The following is a 19,384-nucleotide window of genomic DNA, read 5'->3' as shown; positions in this document are numbered from 1 at the left end:
TTATCCATATATAGATCCAGTCACAGTATTGTGCCTTTTTATTCCTTGTGCACAATGTTTGTATGTGTTTTCAACACTCCAGCTGTCTCCCTCTGAGGTAGGGTGACCCCCCCTCCCTCCTAAAAAACAAAACTAGATTTTCCTTTTATATTTAGTTATTTATACAGGAGTTACTAGCCCTTCGCTCGCATGTACGTATATACAATATGTACATAGGAGTCATGCAGTGTCTATGGAATTATGCAAGACAGGTTTGACCAAGGAAGTAGAACGCAGCACCAATTCCCAAAGGGCTCATTTAGTACCCGGGGTAATGTTAGGCTTTCCAGTTTGATCCAGGGGAAGCACTAAAGTAGGAGGGGGTCATGCAGCACCTGGGAAATTATCATTATAATCAGTTTAAGTGCTAAACCCAAAAGGATCACACAGCACTACAGTGCTTGCCTACTTTGAATATATTTTTTAAGGTAGAATTATAAAACATACTAAATTTTATTACAAATTTATTTGAAAACTTTAACAAATGGGGTAACATATATTTACATGAATTGACGTCGTAAGCAAATTTTTAAATTTGCATGAAAACTTAACCTAAGCCTTATTAACATTAACTTCACTAAATACAGTACTGTAGTAATAGAGCTTAATTCTGTCTAATGCATGTAAGGTTTGCCTGATATTCCTTAATGTATTATCAATGATATAGGTTCCTTAACCCTTAAACTGTCCAAACGTATATCTACTTTGCACGCATAGCGCTCCAAACGTAGATCTACGCTTTTTTTTACAAGAGAAACAATGTAAAATCGAATGTAGATCTACGTTCGGAGTGCTATGCGTGCAAACGTAGATCTACGTTTGGACAGTTTAAGGGTTAAGTGATGCAGACTCTCTCTTTTAGAAAGTAAAAATTGATATATGTAAACCCAACTTGCTGGGCAATATACTTCTTATAGGAAAAAATACACAACCATTTACCCGACTGCCTTTTGATAGCAAGGCATTCGTTTTTATTTTTTATATACAAAAAGAACAAAAAGGCACAATAGTCACTGAAACAATACACAAATAACCCGCAGTTTTGTATAATGTATGGAAGAGATGAATGAGGAATGTTTCTTAAACATGTACACAAAAAAATAATCCCATTCCAAGCATCAATTCTATCATGCTATAAGGCTTGCAATCATCCACATGCTATGGTAACTGCATATATTTATATTTACACTGCCATAAGCTTTCAGAAACAAGAGGATGCCCAAAGCTTAATGAGTTACTTCTTTCAATACCAAGTAATTCTCTGGTTCTTGTCACTTCTTTCGATTAATAAAAATTTTAGTACTATAAAAACAGAATAAATAATTTATTTTAATTATAAAATACAGTACTCATAATATGCTTCTCTGTCAGATCAACTATTACTGTGTACATTAGAAATTGTTTGGTTCTTTAACTGGAAATCAAACATCAGTGTCCCATCACAGGGCTGGAATGTGACAGAATAATGGAGCCTGTATGGCTGCACTTTGTCAACAGTGACTGGTTCTCTGAAGAGGTAGACACCTTGTCGGCTGTATACATCCCAACTGATCTGTTGATTGAAACAAAAACAAAAATTACATAAATGTAAAAGAAAATGTTGCACAGTGGTACCTCGAATTTCGGCCATAATTCATTCCGGAAGGCCCCTCAAGGAAGGTTCCTTGATGTTGGTGAGGGGCTCTTGATTTAGGGAATTGGATCTGTGCTCCAGTTCCCCGAATTAAGCCTGAATGCCTTCCACATCCCCCCCCCCAGGCGCTGTATAATCCTCCGGGTTTAGCGCTTCCCCCTTGATTATAATAATAATCATTCCGGAAGGCTGTTCGAGTGCCGTTACCGAACGAATTTGTTCCCACAAGGAATAATGTAAATTAGGCGAGTCAGTTTCAGACCCCCAAAAATACACTTGCAAAAGCACTTACAAAAATACACTTACATAATTGTTCGAGTTGGGAGCTGTTCGAAATTCGAGGTGCCACTGTGGTTACGTTAACAACACATAAGTATTACATTATCAATATGAAATTCTGTTTGACCAGGAATAAGATCCCATTTACTACAGGAGTAAAACATTAACAGTATAATTGATTAGAGACTAAGATCCCTTCAGACCTTGGCTGTGGTAATTAATATGTCTAGAATATCAGGTATAGTTTAAAGTCAATTATTAAATTATATACTACTATAAAAGTTTAATTACAAATAAATATGTGTATAACTGATGTAATATAACACAGTGCATATTAAAAGCTCATATATATAACTAAGTAATTCTAGATGGGTAAGGCTGTTCTACAGCAACTCACTAGAATGAGTGAAATCTGTTTGTCTGAAAAGAATGACTGAAAATTTATTTATGAAAAGACTAAAATACTAATGTACACACTATGATTGTGTGTATACCTGCTGATGCTTCTGCAGATTATCACACTCAGCCTGGTCTCAGGGTAGGCCTTATGGTTAGTCAGACTGTTGGTGCTTACCAGTTTCCCATAATAATGGGTGTGGGTGTTGCCAAATTTTTTTTATTTTTTATTTTTCCATGATTTCCAATTAGTCTCTTATTCACCAATGCTCATTCTCTAGGTTGCAAAATTATCATATAGTGAATAATTTCCAACCAAGGCTGGGTAGCCTAAAGGAGATATGTACATTCACCATCATTCATTCAATAGCTGTCTTGCCAGAGGTGCATGCCTTTGCATATATTACAATCAAATGCCCATCTGAACTTAACCCAAAATTCCAACACTTGAGCAATAATCAAGTGCAAAATATATATCAATGAGATGATAGGTGTGCATACATTTTTTTTTCACCATCACTCACTCAATCGCTGGGCATACATATAATGCAATATTCATAAAAAGTGCTCAACCCATGCATGGTACAATACATACAAAGGACTGCCCCTTGAAAATATTTTAATAATTCTTTATATTACTTACATACTGATCTAATATAACTGGTTGTACTGGGCCTGTGGTTAGGATATCCTCAAGTTGGTCAGTCATATGCCAATCTGCCCAGAGAGCCATGCCATTGACCAGACCAGGACTTGGCAATGTGACAGAGTCAGCACATATTAAAGGGCTGTCAGGAATGGTTGCAGCCAGGTCTAATGTGAGAAGGCAGACCGGATCCCCACGGGCTTTTGCTGGATATTCCCAGAGAGGCTGAGGCTCAACTCTCTCATCTGCTTCTTCACATGCTGACTCAATAAGCTGAAAGTAAATGGTGTATTTAAAACCTGGGAAGCAGAGACAAATTAAAAAAATCTGCACCCGTGAGTTTATGTTGTGAAAGTAACCTTGGAGTAATCAAGGTCCCAGGGCCAAAATGTTTCCAATACAAATGTCCTAGTGTTTGTATTATATGTCTTTTTCCAGTGAAGGGTTTATATATGATGTGAAAAGGTTTACATTGTGAAAGGGTTCTGCATGAGCAATTCCACTGTAATTAAGTAATGCCAAATGAGGAACATACACATCATGAATACAAAATATTTCCTGCCCTTTCCTTTTTACCAAAATAAAAAAAATTGCTGATAAACAACTGCTTGTTATTAACCAAGTTACCTTATCAAATATGTCCATTTTAAATCCACTGCACTGACTGAGTGGTGCCCTAATTTTCCATAGGTCTCTGTATTGCACAGGTATACCCCAGATTTTGACAGTGGCAGGTGTTCTGATGGCCCCGGGAGCTAAGAGATGCAGGCAACTGTTACGTAGGTACCAACAGTACATTGAGTGCCAAGGTAAGAGAGATGTTGAGAAGAATGGCTCACTAAATGTTACTGTTGCCTGAAAATCAGCAGGAAAATAATACACGTTAATGTTTATAATCACAGTGCTTAAATCCATGATACCATTTTAATTATAACTTTTTTAACGTATCTCATCTTTCCCACCAAGATCAGGTGATCCCAAATGAGGAACATTCACTGCCACTCACATCTAACTGCCTTTTTCAAAAGTGCACTTATGGTAATGTGCATCATAATTTCTTTGAACCTGTGGACCACAACATCCCTATTTATTCAATTTACATTTATCAAATCAAATAACTGGCAGTAAAAGAAAAAGCTACTCGGAAGTCACCTTACCTCAGTGTGAGATGGCTATTGATAAAAACAAAAAATCACTACAACCCACTGAAGCTGACATGCTGGATGTATGGTAAGGGAAGTAACTGGCTTTTTCTACTTGTCTCACCCTAGTTGTAATCTGACAATGGTCCAGAATGAACCGAAACATCATCATAAGGTTCCTCCCCAAGTGCAGGTTTTTGATATGTTCATTTAGGCAATCACGAACAAGATAATCCTTTCCTGTACTTATTTGTATTTTGAATTTTTGGCACTATTACCTAATCTTTGGTACATTCAGTATAATTTAACAAACTAATTCTTTTTATGCAAAATAAATATGAAAGCAGTTCATGTGTCTTGAAAAGATATGCCTAAAACTGTCCTCTAAAGATAAGGAAATTTCAAGAAAAAAAAATGTTTCTAAATCACAGGAGTGACATGGTATACGTATCAATGAAAATATATGAATTCAGCAGCGGAGAATTGCATCAGAGCAATACAGCAAATAAATCGCTTCATATTCAAATATGTTCTATCCAGAAAAAAAAAAAAAAAAATTTAAACCCATTTTTATGCAGTACATACAAAGCAACTTTCAACAAATCTGAGCTCTATCATCTACCAAACATTCAGAGATAAAGCAAATTAGCCAAATAAAATTCTCTAGCTATTCTAAAACAAAGATGGAGAAGGCTCAAGAAAATGATAAAATTTCTAAGTTAGTTATATTCAACAAAAATCATTATCACATGCCTTACCATCCATTAGCACAGTCCATCATAATGTCCCAATTTTGTTACCAATATTTAGTAATGTATTATATAAACTCTGGAACATTTAAATTAAAATTACTCACCGGTGACACCAACTGATCCACGGACGTATCACTAACATCCTCGGATAATATAGAAACTTTGTGTTGAACATCATTTGCCATAATGAACTCCTGCATCACTCTTCTATTAGCATCACTTCCCTCTGTCATATAAACATGGCGGGCTCCTGCAAAAGTGACAACAACAATCACAAAATGCTGTTAAATATAGAGTAAACAGATTTAACCTATCAAAGTGTGTACAAGCATTAACAAAACATATACACAACTGTAAATTCTATGAAAATATAACTCGAGTTTTGCAATAACAGACTATTAGCTTACCAGGAAGAGTCAGAAGTAAATGCAGTGCTTAAAATATTGAATAAGGGCTGATTATTGAAGAGAAACTCTAAGTGAAGCTAACTGTAAGCAAAAGTTTGCATGAATAGGAAAACAATTATGTTAAATATGCATGTGTATTTAACGTAATTTTTTTTTTAACAAGTCGGCCGTCGCCCATCGAAGCAGGGTGACCCAAAAAGAAAGAAAATTCCCAAAAAGAAAATACTTTCATCATCATTCAACACTTTCACCTCACTCACACATAACCTCTGCAAAAACAGTGATTATGTGTGAGTGAGGTGAAAGTGTTGAATGATGATGAAAGTATTTTCTTTTTGGGGATTTTCTTTTTGGGTCACCCTTCTTCGGCAGGAGATGGATGACTTATTAACAAAAGAAAAAAAAAAAAAAAAAAGTTAAATACACATGCATATTTTTTCGCTTATAAAACTCAATAAAAATGAAATTATGTCTTACCTAACTTAGCAGCTGCTATAGCCATTAAGCAGCCATCTCCTAAGGCTAAGCAGACACTGTCAGATTTAATATATCGTTCTAAGACTCGAACATAGATTTCTATTCTACGAGGATCATTGAGTTGCCCAAGACGAGTTCGGGAGTTTACAATGTGAATACCACACTCACATACTGGGCGTTCTTCACATACACATTCACTGAAAGAACAGAAAGTTCATCAATACCTGAAAAAAAATTGTAGCTCTTTCAGATTAATAGTGTATATGAGACTATGAAGGCAGATCTAAATGGTAGGAGTTTGAGCCTAGAGGAGGCATGTATTAACATGTTAGATCAGAGTAAGTACAAATAAGGAGTTTTGGAAATTTGATGTGCTGCTGGAGTGTGAGCAAAATAACACCTTCACGGAAGTAGAGTGCTACAAGAAAAATCCTGCAACAATATTGTGGCTATAACTGCCCCAAATGCACTGCATAACACTGGGCTTTCTACGTGAACAACTAAATGTCACCCATGTCTATACAAACATTGTATCATGCTGAAATAAAAATAATCATTATTATTACAGGAGGGCCCCACTTATACAGCAGGTTAGGTCTCAGGCTATTGCTGTAAAGTTAAACATAACCCTTTTTTTTCACTTTCAAATGCAAATATAAGCCTGATAACATGTTTACACTATACTATATTAAGTAAGCAACAGAGCTAGGCCTAAAATATGCATATACAGTATACACATTACTTAAATATTTTTGTCTTTAGCTTATAGTGAATGGTGAAGATATTTATTATAGGAAATCTCAATAAATGAAGAATGGGTATAACTGAAAACCGCTGCATTAACGAAATGCCATAAAGTGAAGTGCTGTAAAACAGGGTCTGCTTGTATTATAACTATTATATCAAATAAATACAGCATTCCTGTCTCAGTGGGATACAGCCAGTGCTTTGAAAGAAATACAGTACTATGATAGTAGAACTAATTTATTTCTGAATGTGATATATTTTATAAGACACAGCACAGAGATGGAGGGGCAACTGAACTGTAGTACTGGTACTCCTCTGGCAAAACATCAAAACCCAGTCAATCATTTTTACATCATAAGAAGTTTCCTAAACTGTGCAAAAGGTTCTGAACATATTAAAACATAATTATTAAAGTACAGCTACCACTTAAAACTTTATACGAGTATGACTGCATAAATGGTAATTAAAGAAAGTACAAAGACCACAAGAAATATGTAGACAGACAAATAAATTGTCAAGGATATCACTCATGTAGGCAGGAGAGATACATGATTATATACACCTGGAAAATCCTAGAGGGACTAGTACCAAACTTGCACACGAAAATCACTCTCTCCGAAAGCAAAAGACTCGGCAGACAATGCAACATCCCCCAATGAAAAGCAGGGATGTAACTAGCATGCCAAGAGACAACACAATAAGTGTCAGGGGCCCAAGACTGTTCAACTGCCTCCCAGCATACATGAGGGGGATTACCAATAGACCCCTGGCAGTCTTCAAGCAGGCACTGGACAGGCACCTAAAGTCAGTACCTGACCGGCCGGGCTGTGGCTCGTACGTTGGATTGCGTGCAGCCAGCAGTAACAGCCTGGTTGATCAGGCCCTGTTCCACCATGAGGCCTGGTCATAGACTGGGCCACGGGGGCGTTGACCCCCGGAACTCTCTCCAGGTAAACTCCAGTAGCTGCTATAGTTAGCATAACTAAATCTTCTAATAAGGGTATATATGCTTAGAAAGTAGACTGGTTGATGATTTTACCATTACAGACACACTACCTTAAGAATTAACCCGTAAACGGTCCAAGCAGATCTACGTTCACATGTGTAGTGCTACAAATGTAGATCTAAGTTTTTTACATATTTTCAAATATAACAAAAAAAAAAAAAAGTAGATCAAACAAAGTTTTTTTTACACATTTTCAAATGTAGAAAAACAAAAAGATCTACTTTTTTTACATACTTTCAAATGTTGAAAAAATGTACATATACGTTTGGACTGTTTACGGGTTAAATTATACAAATATGATATGGGCATACACATATTACTTTATCTTTTCACACCTTATACTAAATCTAAGTTTTTAAATTAACTTTCATAATAACTGTCTCGCATGCATTGCTCGCCTGGGACTAAGTGTTCACATGTACTGGTGGCAAAGACAGTCACCAAGGAGCATAATGTCCAGTCAACCTGAAGGCATAATGTAGCACACTGCCTAAGCTAATAACATGGCTGCCAGACAGTAGCTAAATTTTACATCACTCTACTCTAGGTTGTTTGTTTTTTTATTAGGGCAGAAGGTGAACTTGAGAGATTTTCGGAATCAAATCCTACTTTTTCATACATTACAATATTCACTTTCTTCAGCACAACTTTGCAGTGCATGTCAAATTTCAGGAATGTCAACTAAGTGCAAAGTGAAATTTTACTAAAACTATAATACTGTACAGTCGACCCTCAACTAACGGCGGCATTAAGTAACGGCAATTTCGTCTAACAGCGCTTTTTGCCGTAGAAAAAATGCTTTAACCAACGACGTTTGTCCAGAACGTGCCGATGTGCCCGGAGCGCAGCCTGAGCAGGCCCAGCCACTCCAAGAGTCAGTGTGCCATTGTTTACAAGCTGTTGCGGTCAGTTTCCACCTGTGCCTCCCATACATTTTGGATAATTCCACTATTTCTAGTGCTTGTACCCACTAAATAAGCCACCATGGGTCCCAGGAAAGCTTCTAGTGCCAAGTCTGTGTTAAAAAGGGTGAGAATTACAATGGAAATGAAGTCCTTCTGGAAGGGGATTCTCCTTCCAAGCAATAGACTAATTCTGAATTTCCCCTGCTGCTGGCACATCACTCATCAACAACTCCACAATAAAGGTAAGTGGCATTTAATTATTGTTTATTTTGCATGTCTCATTCCTTTCCATATAAGGAAATGTATATTTCATGTAAAAAAAAAAAAAATTCAGACTTTGGGGTGTCAGGAACGGATTAATTCTATTTCCATTATTTCTAATGGGGAAAATTAACTCGACCAATGGCAATTTTGACCAACGGCAAGCCCTCTGGAACAGATTAATGCCGCTGGTTGAGGGTCCACTGTATTACAGAAAAATCACACTGTACAAAATAAAAACACAAACCTCTCATCTTTCTGAATGTTAAACCAAAGACTGTATTCATCATGTGCAGAAAGTAGTGTGAGTGTAGTGTCTTGAAGCACTGTGCGAGGTTGTGGCAGGTAGTACACTGCCTGCATCCAGTGATCCCTCCAAGGAATGTCTTCACTGCTTCCTTTCCAGCATTTGTCTAATCAAAGGAGGAATAAACATATTTGTTATAAATCAGGACTATGACAAGAATAAAAGTCAGATGTCAGTTACTATGAGAAGTGTAGATATCAGTTAATGAGTGATGTGTTGATGTTAGTTACTGAATGCACAAAGATCCAGGACAGACCATAATGTCATAAAATTTCCTCTTCAAATTTTGTACTAATTTGTCTTGAGTTGCATCTAATACACCATGATATAACCTAGCTCATTCTTTTTAAACACATCGGCCATCTCTCACCGAGGTAGGGTGACCCGAAAAAGAGGAAACACTTTCACTGTCATTCGTTCAATCACTTGTCTTGCCAGAAGCGTGCTGACATCCCAGTTCAGATGACCTTCTGAACTTCAATACCCTCACCCCTCCTTCAGAGTGCAGGTACTGTAACAACAACAACAATAATAATAATAATAATTTTGTAAAAAACAAAAGCTGATAAAATTTCTATGAAAAGCAAAGGGTATGCACAGCATTTTGTGCATACTTAAACTAGGACTAAAGCTACTTAATACTAAAAAATACAAGGGCATGGAGCTGTTTTAGCTTATGACTTCAGTACAAAATATAAACAGGTAAGTTGAAAAAAAAACTCTTGTATGTATACATATATCAACTATGGTCACAGCTTACAAGCAATAGAATGGTTCATATTATTTATGTACAATTCAAAATTAACCAATTTTATACGTATAGCATACATCTGAATTGTGATGTTAGCACATGTTCGGCAAGACAGTGATTGAATGAATGATGGTAAATTTTTCTTTGAGTTACCCTGCCTTAGCAGGAAACAGCTGTTAATGTAAAAAACAAAAAATTGACATTAGGTCTACTGATAATTAAAATATTTGCCTAGTTCTCTAAACATCTGAATTACTGGGGTTAGCCTATAATGGTAAAATCACAAAAGCAATCTTTTATTTGTTAAATTTTTACCCACTGTGCGGTGATGACCAAAAAATTTCATTTTGATGCAGTCATAAATGACCTAGCATTGTGATAGGAAGGAATGCAAAAGCATAAAATATATAAATAAAATGTTAAAAACCCTTTATGGAAGTTAGGAACATTCAAAACAAGTTAAAGTATAAGTATAGGTGATAAGTTTTCTATCAAAGGAATTGTACAGTACATTACTAGTGATTTCAACACAATCTGCACACAATAACACAGCTCAGGTTACTAAAGCCCAACTTGCAGAAGATACAGTATGAAAATGGAAATTCTATGTATTAACTGAGAGACAAAATGTACTAGTGATGATTTATGAATATGTAAGGTAACAACAGAACTTAGAAGTTTACACAAGATATCCTACAGAAACTAAAACTTTAATGATGACTGTGAATACACACCGACAAGGTTAGGATGTGCCCAGTATGGAGCACAACTAAGCATGACTTCCCCATCCTGGTCCATCCGCAGATCCCACCACATAAGTACAGCATCACAGTCTCCAGATGCCAGGGTTTCAAACTTTACACGAGTTATTTCATCGCAAGATATGTCCTTCTTTCTGCCACTCCAGTCAAACCTTATGTTGACATGCACAATTAAAATAATTAATGATATTTAGGAGTAAGCTGCAAAATATAAACTATACTGCAGCAGTACACTTCAAAATAAAAAATGCTATTGTTAGAAAAAGTCTTGTTCACTACACAGCATTTCTAATAAACCAAACTCCCAATTGTTTCACCATTAGTTCTTAATATTATTTATTTGCTTAAATCTATACTGATGCATTGTTCTCTCTAGGGAGTACCCTGCTTAAAGGTAAGACTTCATGCAAAATCCTCCAACTACTTTAAATGTTTTCAAGTCTTCTATTGGTATTAGATGGCATTAACTACAAGATCATATGCAATACTACAAATCATCTCTGACACATGTTAAGCCATTATACAATCTGCTACTGATGAAAACTAACCAGAGTACAGGGAGTGGATGTGACATGGGTGTAAACCATTCTTGTGGCACTTGAGACAACTGTAGATCATGCACAGCTGCTGCACCTGGACACTGCTGTACACATACTGGCACTGACACCAACACCTGCATGAAAAAAGAAAAATTTGAATTTATATGACATAATAATTACATTAACCTCTAGTATAGCCAAGCCTTATTATTCTAGTCATTAATTCTGTAAAATGCAAATGCAGTACTTTTATTCTGTAAGCTTTCATATTTTGCCTCTTCTGATGAAAGGATGTTTAAAAACTTCAACTGATGAGTGGAGTAGCATTTTTTAGTCTGCTGAGACAACTGGAGTACTGCAATTAATGAAAATTTTGCATACAAGTAACAAGTGTGTTAACATGTAGACTTTTATCTCATACTTACATCAAGTTGCAACTTACTATAGCAACATGTCTATATGGATAAAGACACAAGCATGTAGAACAAGCCTTTAGTTGGAAATTTTGCTTTTATGTAATCTTTTTCATGTTCTACAATATAACAAATTATTGATGACTGAAAAATTCTTCCATCAACAAACCTCTCGTTCCTTTGTCCCAGGTTTAACTCTGGTAACGGGCTGAATACGATTCCATCTTTGAAGCATCTTTGATGAAACTACTTGAGCATATACTGTACCCTCAGATGGAACTAAAAGTGCATCTTCCTGCAAAGTATATAGACATTAATTTATGTTTTAATTAAGGCAAATTAGCTCCCCATATAAAAGATTCTAATTCAACAATACCTGCATTGTAGTATTAATAACACCAATTATTATACCATACCATTTTATAAAAGCTTTACATTTGAAAAATGTGTTACAGTAATATTAAGATATTCAAACAAAAATATGCAAAAACATAGAAATAACAAAGTGGAACTATTTAGCATTACTCAGCAGTAATACTTCACAAGCACGCGCAAAAAAAAAAAAAAAAAAAAAAAAAAAAAATACTTTTCATTTGTTTCCCAATACATACTGTCAACAAAACATCCCTTGCATGTCGATAGGTGTCAATAGCTCCTTCACCAATTAGTTCTGTGTCAAAGACCTCAGCAACGAGCAGGTTAGCTCTCCTCTCCATATCTTTGCCTGGACCAACTTCAATTTCTGTTGATCGCTTGGGAACTAGATGAACCTATAAAAATAAAGAACATGCTAAGCTTACACACACTTAGAAAGCCTTTTCCATTTTCCAGATCAAACAAAACTGTAATTACCTGGGGAATTAATCTAATACAGAGAATTCGCAATTTGGAGATTAGAAGATGTGCAATTACTAAAAGTATTATCCAAAGGGCAGAGGGGCTTATTAAGGTGGCTTTGACATTTAGAGAAATAAGCAAAATAGGATGGCTTGGAGCAGGTGCAAGGGTTGTCCTAGGGAAAAGGGGTAAAGATTTTGTATGCGTGGACCGAGAATCCTTCACTTGCATCAAGCAGCCACCGTAGAGAGGCCCATGGCCTCTAAACAATGAATAAATAAGATAATACAGTGCATCATTTCTTGTTTATATTCAATTGTTGCATGTGTAGTATACTCATTTCTCAGACATGAAAACTTTTCACAATTTTTGTAAGACAGTAATGAAAATGTATATTTCATTAGATTTTGATCTCGATTGTTTTTGTATTAATTAATGTATTGATGCTTTCTATGTAGTCTTTGGTGTATGTTTGGCAGACTCATGTTTTTTTATATTTTTCTGGAAACTGGTAATGATAGCCAATATAAGAAATCACTAACCAGGGCACAGGCAGTTGGTAACTGAACTTATTCACCAATGTATCCTTGGTTGCTATGCAAACTTACAATAAGCAGTCATTAAGTGTGGGAGAATTGCATTATTTTACCCTAAAAAAAGCTGATCCTTACCTTGTCTGCAAATCCATTTGCTTTTAATCCTTTCCTTGCACACTCAGCCATAGGATGAAATGCCTAGAAACAAAGGTAGTATTTCATCAGAACATCTGATAAATAATTTTAGTAATATATTAGAAAGATGACAAAAATACCAGGTGGCTGAAATATATACAAATAATATTAATAATCTTGAGTGTGTTTAAACGGAAGTGAATGGATATGTTTTTTAATGGATGTGCTGTTGGAGTATGAGCAGGGTAATTTATATTGCTAAGCAATAAGAAAATATACAACACACAAGACCAAAATCTAGCCTATCATACCTCACATGCTGTCACTGAGTCTGCCCCACATGACACTGCCATCATAGAGAGCAGCCCAGTACCTGTGCCAATGTCTAGTACGTGCACCTCTTGTCCACGTCTTCGCAGTTCTTCTATTGATCGCCGCAATCCTTCAAAATATTTATCATTCTGTTGGATAAACACATGCCTATTATAGTTGAATACAAGACAATACTAAACACTGTTCTTAATCACAATTTGTTGCAAAATACTTTCATATTGAAACTACCATTTATAAGATTAAATTGTATTTGTTACAAGAACGAAAGGCAAAACATATCTATAATTAAGTTGTCTGAAAAAAAGATTATTAATGTGATGATTATTCTCAGTAAAAACTCTATATTAAATCAGCAAAGCTAATATGCAGAGACAGTAATACAAAACTGTACTGATAATTTTTTTTTTTCAACAAACCGGCCGTATCCAACCAAGGCAGGGTGGCCCAAAAAGAAAATCGAAAGTTTTTCTTTTTAACCCTTAAATGGTCCAAACGTATATATACGTTTTTTCAACATCTGAAAGTATGTAAAAAAATGTAGATCTTCTTTTTTGTTTTACATTTGAAAACGTGTAAAAAACTTTTATCTATTTTTTTTTGTTATATTTGAAAGTATGTAAAAAAAAGTAGATCTACTTTTGTAGCACTACGAATTTGAACGTCGATCTGTTTGGACCATTCAAGGGTTTAATTTAGTAATTTATACAGGAGAAGGGGTTACTAGCCCCTTGCTCTTGGCATTTTAGTCACCTCTTACAACACGCATGGCTTACGGAGGAAGAATTCTGTTCCACTTCCCCATGGAGATAAGAGGAAATAAACAAGAACAAGAACTAGTAAGAAAATAGAAGGAAACCCAGAGGGGTGTGTATATATATGCTTGTACATGTATGTGTAGTGTGACATAAGTGTAAGTAGAAGTAGCAAGACGTACCTGAAACCTTGCATGTTCATGAGACAGAAAAATGGACACCAACAATCCTTATTTATTTTATTATCACACCGGCCGATTCCCACCAAGGCAGGGTGGCCCGAAAAAGAAAAACTTTCACCATCATTCACTCCATCACTGTCTTGCCAGAAGGGTGCTTTACACTACAGTTTTTAAACTGCAACATTAACACCCCTCCTTCAGAGTGCAGGCACTGTACTTCCCATCTCCAGGACTCAAGTCCGGCCTGCCGGTTTCCCTGAATCCCTTCATAAATGTTACTTTGCTCACACTCCAACAGCATCATCATATAAAACAATTACAGGCTTTTGTTTTACACTCACTTGGCAGGACAGTAGTACCTCCCTGGGTGGTTGCTGTCTACCAGCCTACTACCTATACTGATAATTTTATTTACAATAATTACCGAGCAGAAATATAATGGTAACAATAAGTGCATGAATATGAATGATGATTTGAATCTGGATAAGCAGATTGCATTAGACATCTGATCTTTTTATACTGTATAGTATATTATTTTTTTAACATGCTGGCCGTCTCCCGCCAAAGCAGGGTGACCCAAATTATTATTATAATCAAAAAAGAAGCACTAAGGGTGACCCAAAAAAGAAACATTTTTGCCATCATTGATACTATCACTGTATATATCACAGTATTTATCATACAAATTAAAAAAATGCCCTTTAAAAAAAGACAAACAAAAGAAAATATACCCTCTCCTGGTCATGTAGCATGTCAGCATATGCAGAACGTGCCACCTCCTGCTTGTAGTCATAGTCTTCAGGCTGTATCCCCCACTCAAGCTTCCCTGTTATAGGGTTGAGTTGCTGAGTGAACACACTCATCCTTCTTCCACTATGCAACTTTGATCTACAAGGAAAATACCAGCAAGAGTAATTGATGTTTATCTTAGCTTAAATCATTACTACACAGGTACAAGATATCTTTCAAAAAATGAGTTTCTAATTACACAAACAGTACAGCATGTATAGGCAATGGTGACAAAAATCTATTATGAATTATTAATTTTTTACACAAAGGCAATAGGCACTAAATGTTGACACACAATGATAATTTAGCCAAGGATAACCCAATCTAGCCATTGTGTGATAAAAATTGCAGTATAATGTGATCCTTTAATGACCATGTTTCACCCACACAGTGGGCTTTATCAAGTCACAAACAGATCTGTTTGTGACTTGATAAAGCCCAGTCTTCATGAACTAAACACTTACAAGAAAGGGAAAAAATTAGATCCAATGAAGGTGTCTTTGTCTTCAAGTGAAGATAAAATAAAACCTAATTTGTTCTTCCTTCTGCTAATAGATCCAAAACATGATTTGCTTTCTTTAGTCACAGGCCACCTACTATATGTAGGACTTGCTTGGAGAGAGAGCAACCACTGCAGTCGTTGTAGCATCACATCATCATGACAAAAGTACCTGTCAGAGAATGAAACAGTGGTAGATTATTATATTCACAGTGAAGTGCTAAGCTCATAAGAGTTATACAGTGTGAGGTGGAAATGACAGGTAATCATAAATGATCCAAGGTGTCCCACAGCTCGATCGCTAGAGCACTCAGCTCACACACTGAGTCCCGAAGTTCAAATCTCCAGTACAGCTGGAAAACATTAGGATGTGTTTCCATAAGACACCTGCTGTCCCTCTTCACCCATCAGTGTAAAATGGGTACCTGGATGTTAGTCGACTGGTGTGGGTCACATCCTGGGACAAAACTGACCTAATTTGCCTGAAATGCTCTGCATAACAAGCTGCTTTCTATATAGTAGTGTCATTGATGTTAGCTAGGCCTGTATACCTTCTACATGTACTTGTTTACCTGGAGTTTACCTGGAGAGAGTTCCGGGGGTCAACGCCCCCGTGGCCCGGTCTGTGACCAGGCCTCCTGGTGGATCAGAGCCTGATCAACCCGGCTGTTACTGCTGGCTGCACGCAAACCAACGTACGAGCCACAGCCTGGCTGGTCAGGTACCGACTTTAGGTGCTTGTCCAGTGCCAGGAAAAAGAAAGCACATGTAGCTCTAACTGCATGCATCACAAAAAGAGCTATTCACCATCATCATTAGGTTAAATATAAAATGTTTTACAAAAACAGAGTTGGTGGTAGCAGTGGGAGATTATGAACCGGTTCTCAAGAGCCCAGTAGTGACAGTAGAACACCAGGATGAAGAAGTAGATGCATTCTCCACATACGTGGAAGAAGCTATGAGGATGAAGGATGCTCAAGTGTAGATGGTAGGGAAGGTTGGTATATAGTAGATGTTGGGGCAGATGGATGCAAAGAAATCAATAAGGATGACTGAGATGTAGACATCAGGACGAGTGGATATGGCACTGACATCAGAACATGTGGATGCAGAACAGACATCAGAACTGGTGGATGAAGGACAGATGTCAGTGGTAGACAATGTTGGGAAAGGGGTGAAGGGACACCTGGATGTGGTCCTGAGCCACCTATTCCCAACTCTGCATGGGGAATGCAGATGTTATTCAGTTGATATGTGCCTCTGGTGACATGGTAGGCACTATGCTTACTTCTAGGTCCTTCTCTGTGTCTGATCTTTTGGTCCCTTCTCCAAACCTCATAACACTGCATTTGCTGGAGTTGAATTCAAGCAGCCACTTATCTGACCAACCCTGCAGTTTGTCCAGATCCTTTTTCAGCCTTTCCCTGTCCTCATCTGTCTGTATTCTCCTCATTAGTTTTACATCATAAGCGAATAGAGATGAATGTGATTTGATTCCATCTGGTATATTTTTCACATAAACCAGAAAAAGCACTTGTCCTAATACTAATTCTTGTAATACCCCACTTGCTACTCTTCCCTAACAATCACTCTTTACTTCCTTCATTAAGTTACTCCTTGATCTACTGGAGTAATGCTCCCAGTTATTCATGCCTACTCAAGTTTTTTCCCCTAGTTTCATTCAGGTTACAGTATCAAATACCTCCTTGCAGTCTAAGAAAATGCAATCTACCCAACCCTCATTTTCATGCCTCACTTCTATTACTTTGTCATATAATTCCAAAAGGTTGGTAAGACAAGACTTGCCATCTCTCAACTTGTACTGGTTGTTGTTTATGAAACCAGTTATTTCTAAGTGCTCAACCACTCTCCTCCTGACTATCTTCTCTATTACCTTGATATACATGTAAGTAAAACTCCCCTAAATTCAATCTCACTTAGAATGAACCCTTCTCACTCATGCATTTGTGTAACCTATCTTTAAAGTTACCAAAGGTTTTAGCTTCAATAACTGTCACTTGGCAGATTGTTCCACTCAGCAACAACTCTATTCCAAGTAGACCCCCAAAAATACACTTACAAAAGCACTTACATAAATACACTTACATAACTGTTCGAGTTTTGGGCTGTTGGTATCCCGAGGTGCCACTGTACTTCCCTTCATTCAATTCAAATGAATTCATCATTTCAAGATCTTTCTTGGTTGCACATTCTCGGTACCCTATTGATATTTCTCTTATTATACCTGTCTCTTCTCATTCTATATTTTTCATGAGTTGGTTTAGAGCTCTCAATCCATCCTTGTATGAAAGATTCCTCACACAATGGATTCAAATTAAAATTCTTTATTTCTTTTATGCAGTATACAGATAATATAGTTTACATGTAATAAAATTATCATTATAATCAATACTAAGCACTAAACCCACAAGGGTAATACAGACATGCAATAAAAGATTGTTAGGCACAAAAGAGAGCCACTAGCAGGCACTGCATTATCTTAACTCTCTTCACCCACATTCATTCTGTGTAGATTATTTGTTAATTGTAATATTCCAGTCAGTGTTTATGGTAGGCCTTGAGTTTATGGTAGGCTTTGAGTTTATGGTAGGCTTTGAGTTTATGGTAGGCCTTGAGTTTATGGTAGGCTTTGAGTTTATGGTAGGCTTTGAGTTTATGGTAGGCTTTGAGTTTATGGTAGGCCTTGAGTTTATGGTAGGCTTTGAATTTATGGTAGGCTTTGAGTTTATGGTAGGCTTTGAGTTTATGGTAAGATAAGAAGAGATAAGAGATAAGATTTCGTTCGGATTTTTAACCCCGGAGGGTTAGCCACCCAGGATAACCCAAGAAAGTCAGTGCGTCATCGAGGACTGTCTAACTTATTTCCATTGGGGTCCTTAATCTTGTCCCCCAGGATGCGACCCACACCAGTCGACTAACACCCAGGTACCTATTTGCTGCTAGGTGAACAGGACAACAGGTGTAAGGAAACGTGTCGAAATGTTTCCACCCGCCGGGAATCGAACCCGGGCCCTCCGTGTGTGAAGCGGGAGCTTTAGGCCTTGAGTTTATGGTAGGCTTTGAGTTTATGGTAGGCTTTGAGTAAATATAACACAATTTTCCTTTACAGTGGTCATGAAGACACATGTTATTGACACACAAAATACATAACCCTATAAATAATGACTTATTTCCCTGTGATGTCACTATATATTCTGCTTATTATTTTTTAAATGTTTACTATAACCGAGGATTTTATATTACTGTGATGTTCATTATTTTGGGTTTATTAACTACATTTCACTGTCAAAATATATTATGTATTCTTCGTTATGTTATGTGTAATGTGATTATTTCTGAATGATTTATAATGTGTTTTTAATGTATATTTATCAATTAAACATAAAAAAAATGACGGAAATACAAATAATCATTACATTCATGAAGCTCCAAATCCGTACGAGTCACATAGTACTCGGGAATGGGAGTCAATCACGTTTGACCCAAGGAAAGGGCAGCTCCAACTCCTTGGATCAAGAGCCCTCGCCAAGCCTCAAAGCACCCAACTTGAAGGGCAAGAAAAATGAAGAATCACATAATGCCCCGGGCTCAGGGAATTGAAATTCATCCCTATCAACATAAATTTTCTGCCTTATTTAATATATTACGAACAGCAATTTCACATGACCTTGTGACGGAGATGAATTTGCTTCTCCCTGCGTGAGTTTATACATTAAACAAGGTATTTAATAGGAGAAAATAAGGAAAAACCTAACTAACCTCACGTGTTAGCAGAAGACATTACTGAGGATGCCTGCAAATATTACCTTATGATAAACTCTTCAAAAAAGATTTTATCC

The 19,384-nt window shown here is 36.7% G+C and overlaps 1 protein-coding gene across 3 annotated transcripts; it reads right to left on the bottom strand.

Annotated features, from left to right (window-relative positions):
• Positions 1-839: 839 nt before the first annotated feature.
• Art7 (arginine methyltransferase 7) lies at positions 840-19,357 on the bottom strand. Of its 3 annotated transcripts, none has more exons than XM_053790451.2 (15): positions 19,305-19,357; positions 15,490-15,696; positions 14,968-15,124; positions 13,281-13,430; positions 12,970-13,032; positions 12,073-12,231; positions 11,631-11,756; positions 11,058-11,182; positions 10,483-10,661; positions 8,938-9,103; positions 5,772-5,968; positions 4,992-5,137; positions 3,621-3,848; positions 2,991-3,266; positions 840-1,591 (listed from the first exon to the last, which is right to left on the bottom strand). In XM_053790451.2, exons 2-15 carry the CDS (start codon positions 15,672-15,674, stop codon positions 1,412-1,414), a joined length of 2,337 nt encoding a protein of 778 aa, XP_053646426.1. In that variant the 5' UTR covers positions 15,675-15,696; positions 19,305-19,357; the 3' UTR covers positions 840-1,411. The 3 variants fall into 3 exon arrangements, with proteins under 3 accessions (XP_053646426.1, XP_053646425.1, XP_053646427.1); XM_053790450.2 differs by lacking the exon at positions 19,305-19,357 and adding an exon at positions 18,962-18,981; XM_053790452.2 differs by having other exon boundaries at positions 1,266-1,591; positions 15,623-15,696; positions 19,305-19,346.
• Positions 19,358-19,384: the final 27 nt, after the last annotated feature.

This window comes from Cherax quadricarinatus, chromosome 63, assembly GCF_038502225.1.
Source record: "Cherax quadricarinatus isolate ZL_2023a chromosome 63, ASM3850222v1, whole genome shotgun sequence".
In the NCBI taxonomy this organism is placed as follows: domain Eukaryota; kingdom Metazoa; phylum Arthropoda; class Malacostraca; order Decapoda; family Parastacidae; genus Cherax; species Cherax quadricarinatus.
This window is presented reverse-complemented; position numbering and strand designations above follow the sequence as displayed.

Coding starts and splice junctions, on each gene's coding strand:
- Art7 (XM_053790450.2), bottom strand. Junction 11,757..12,072: donor CAAGGGATGTTTTGTTGACA/GTATGTATTGGG, acceptor TATACTTTGCAG/GAAGATGCACTTTTAGTTCC. Junction 5,969..8,937: donor AACATTCAGAAAGATGAGAG/GTTTGTGTTTTT, acceptor CTGTTCTTTCAG/TGAATGTGTATGTGAAGAAC.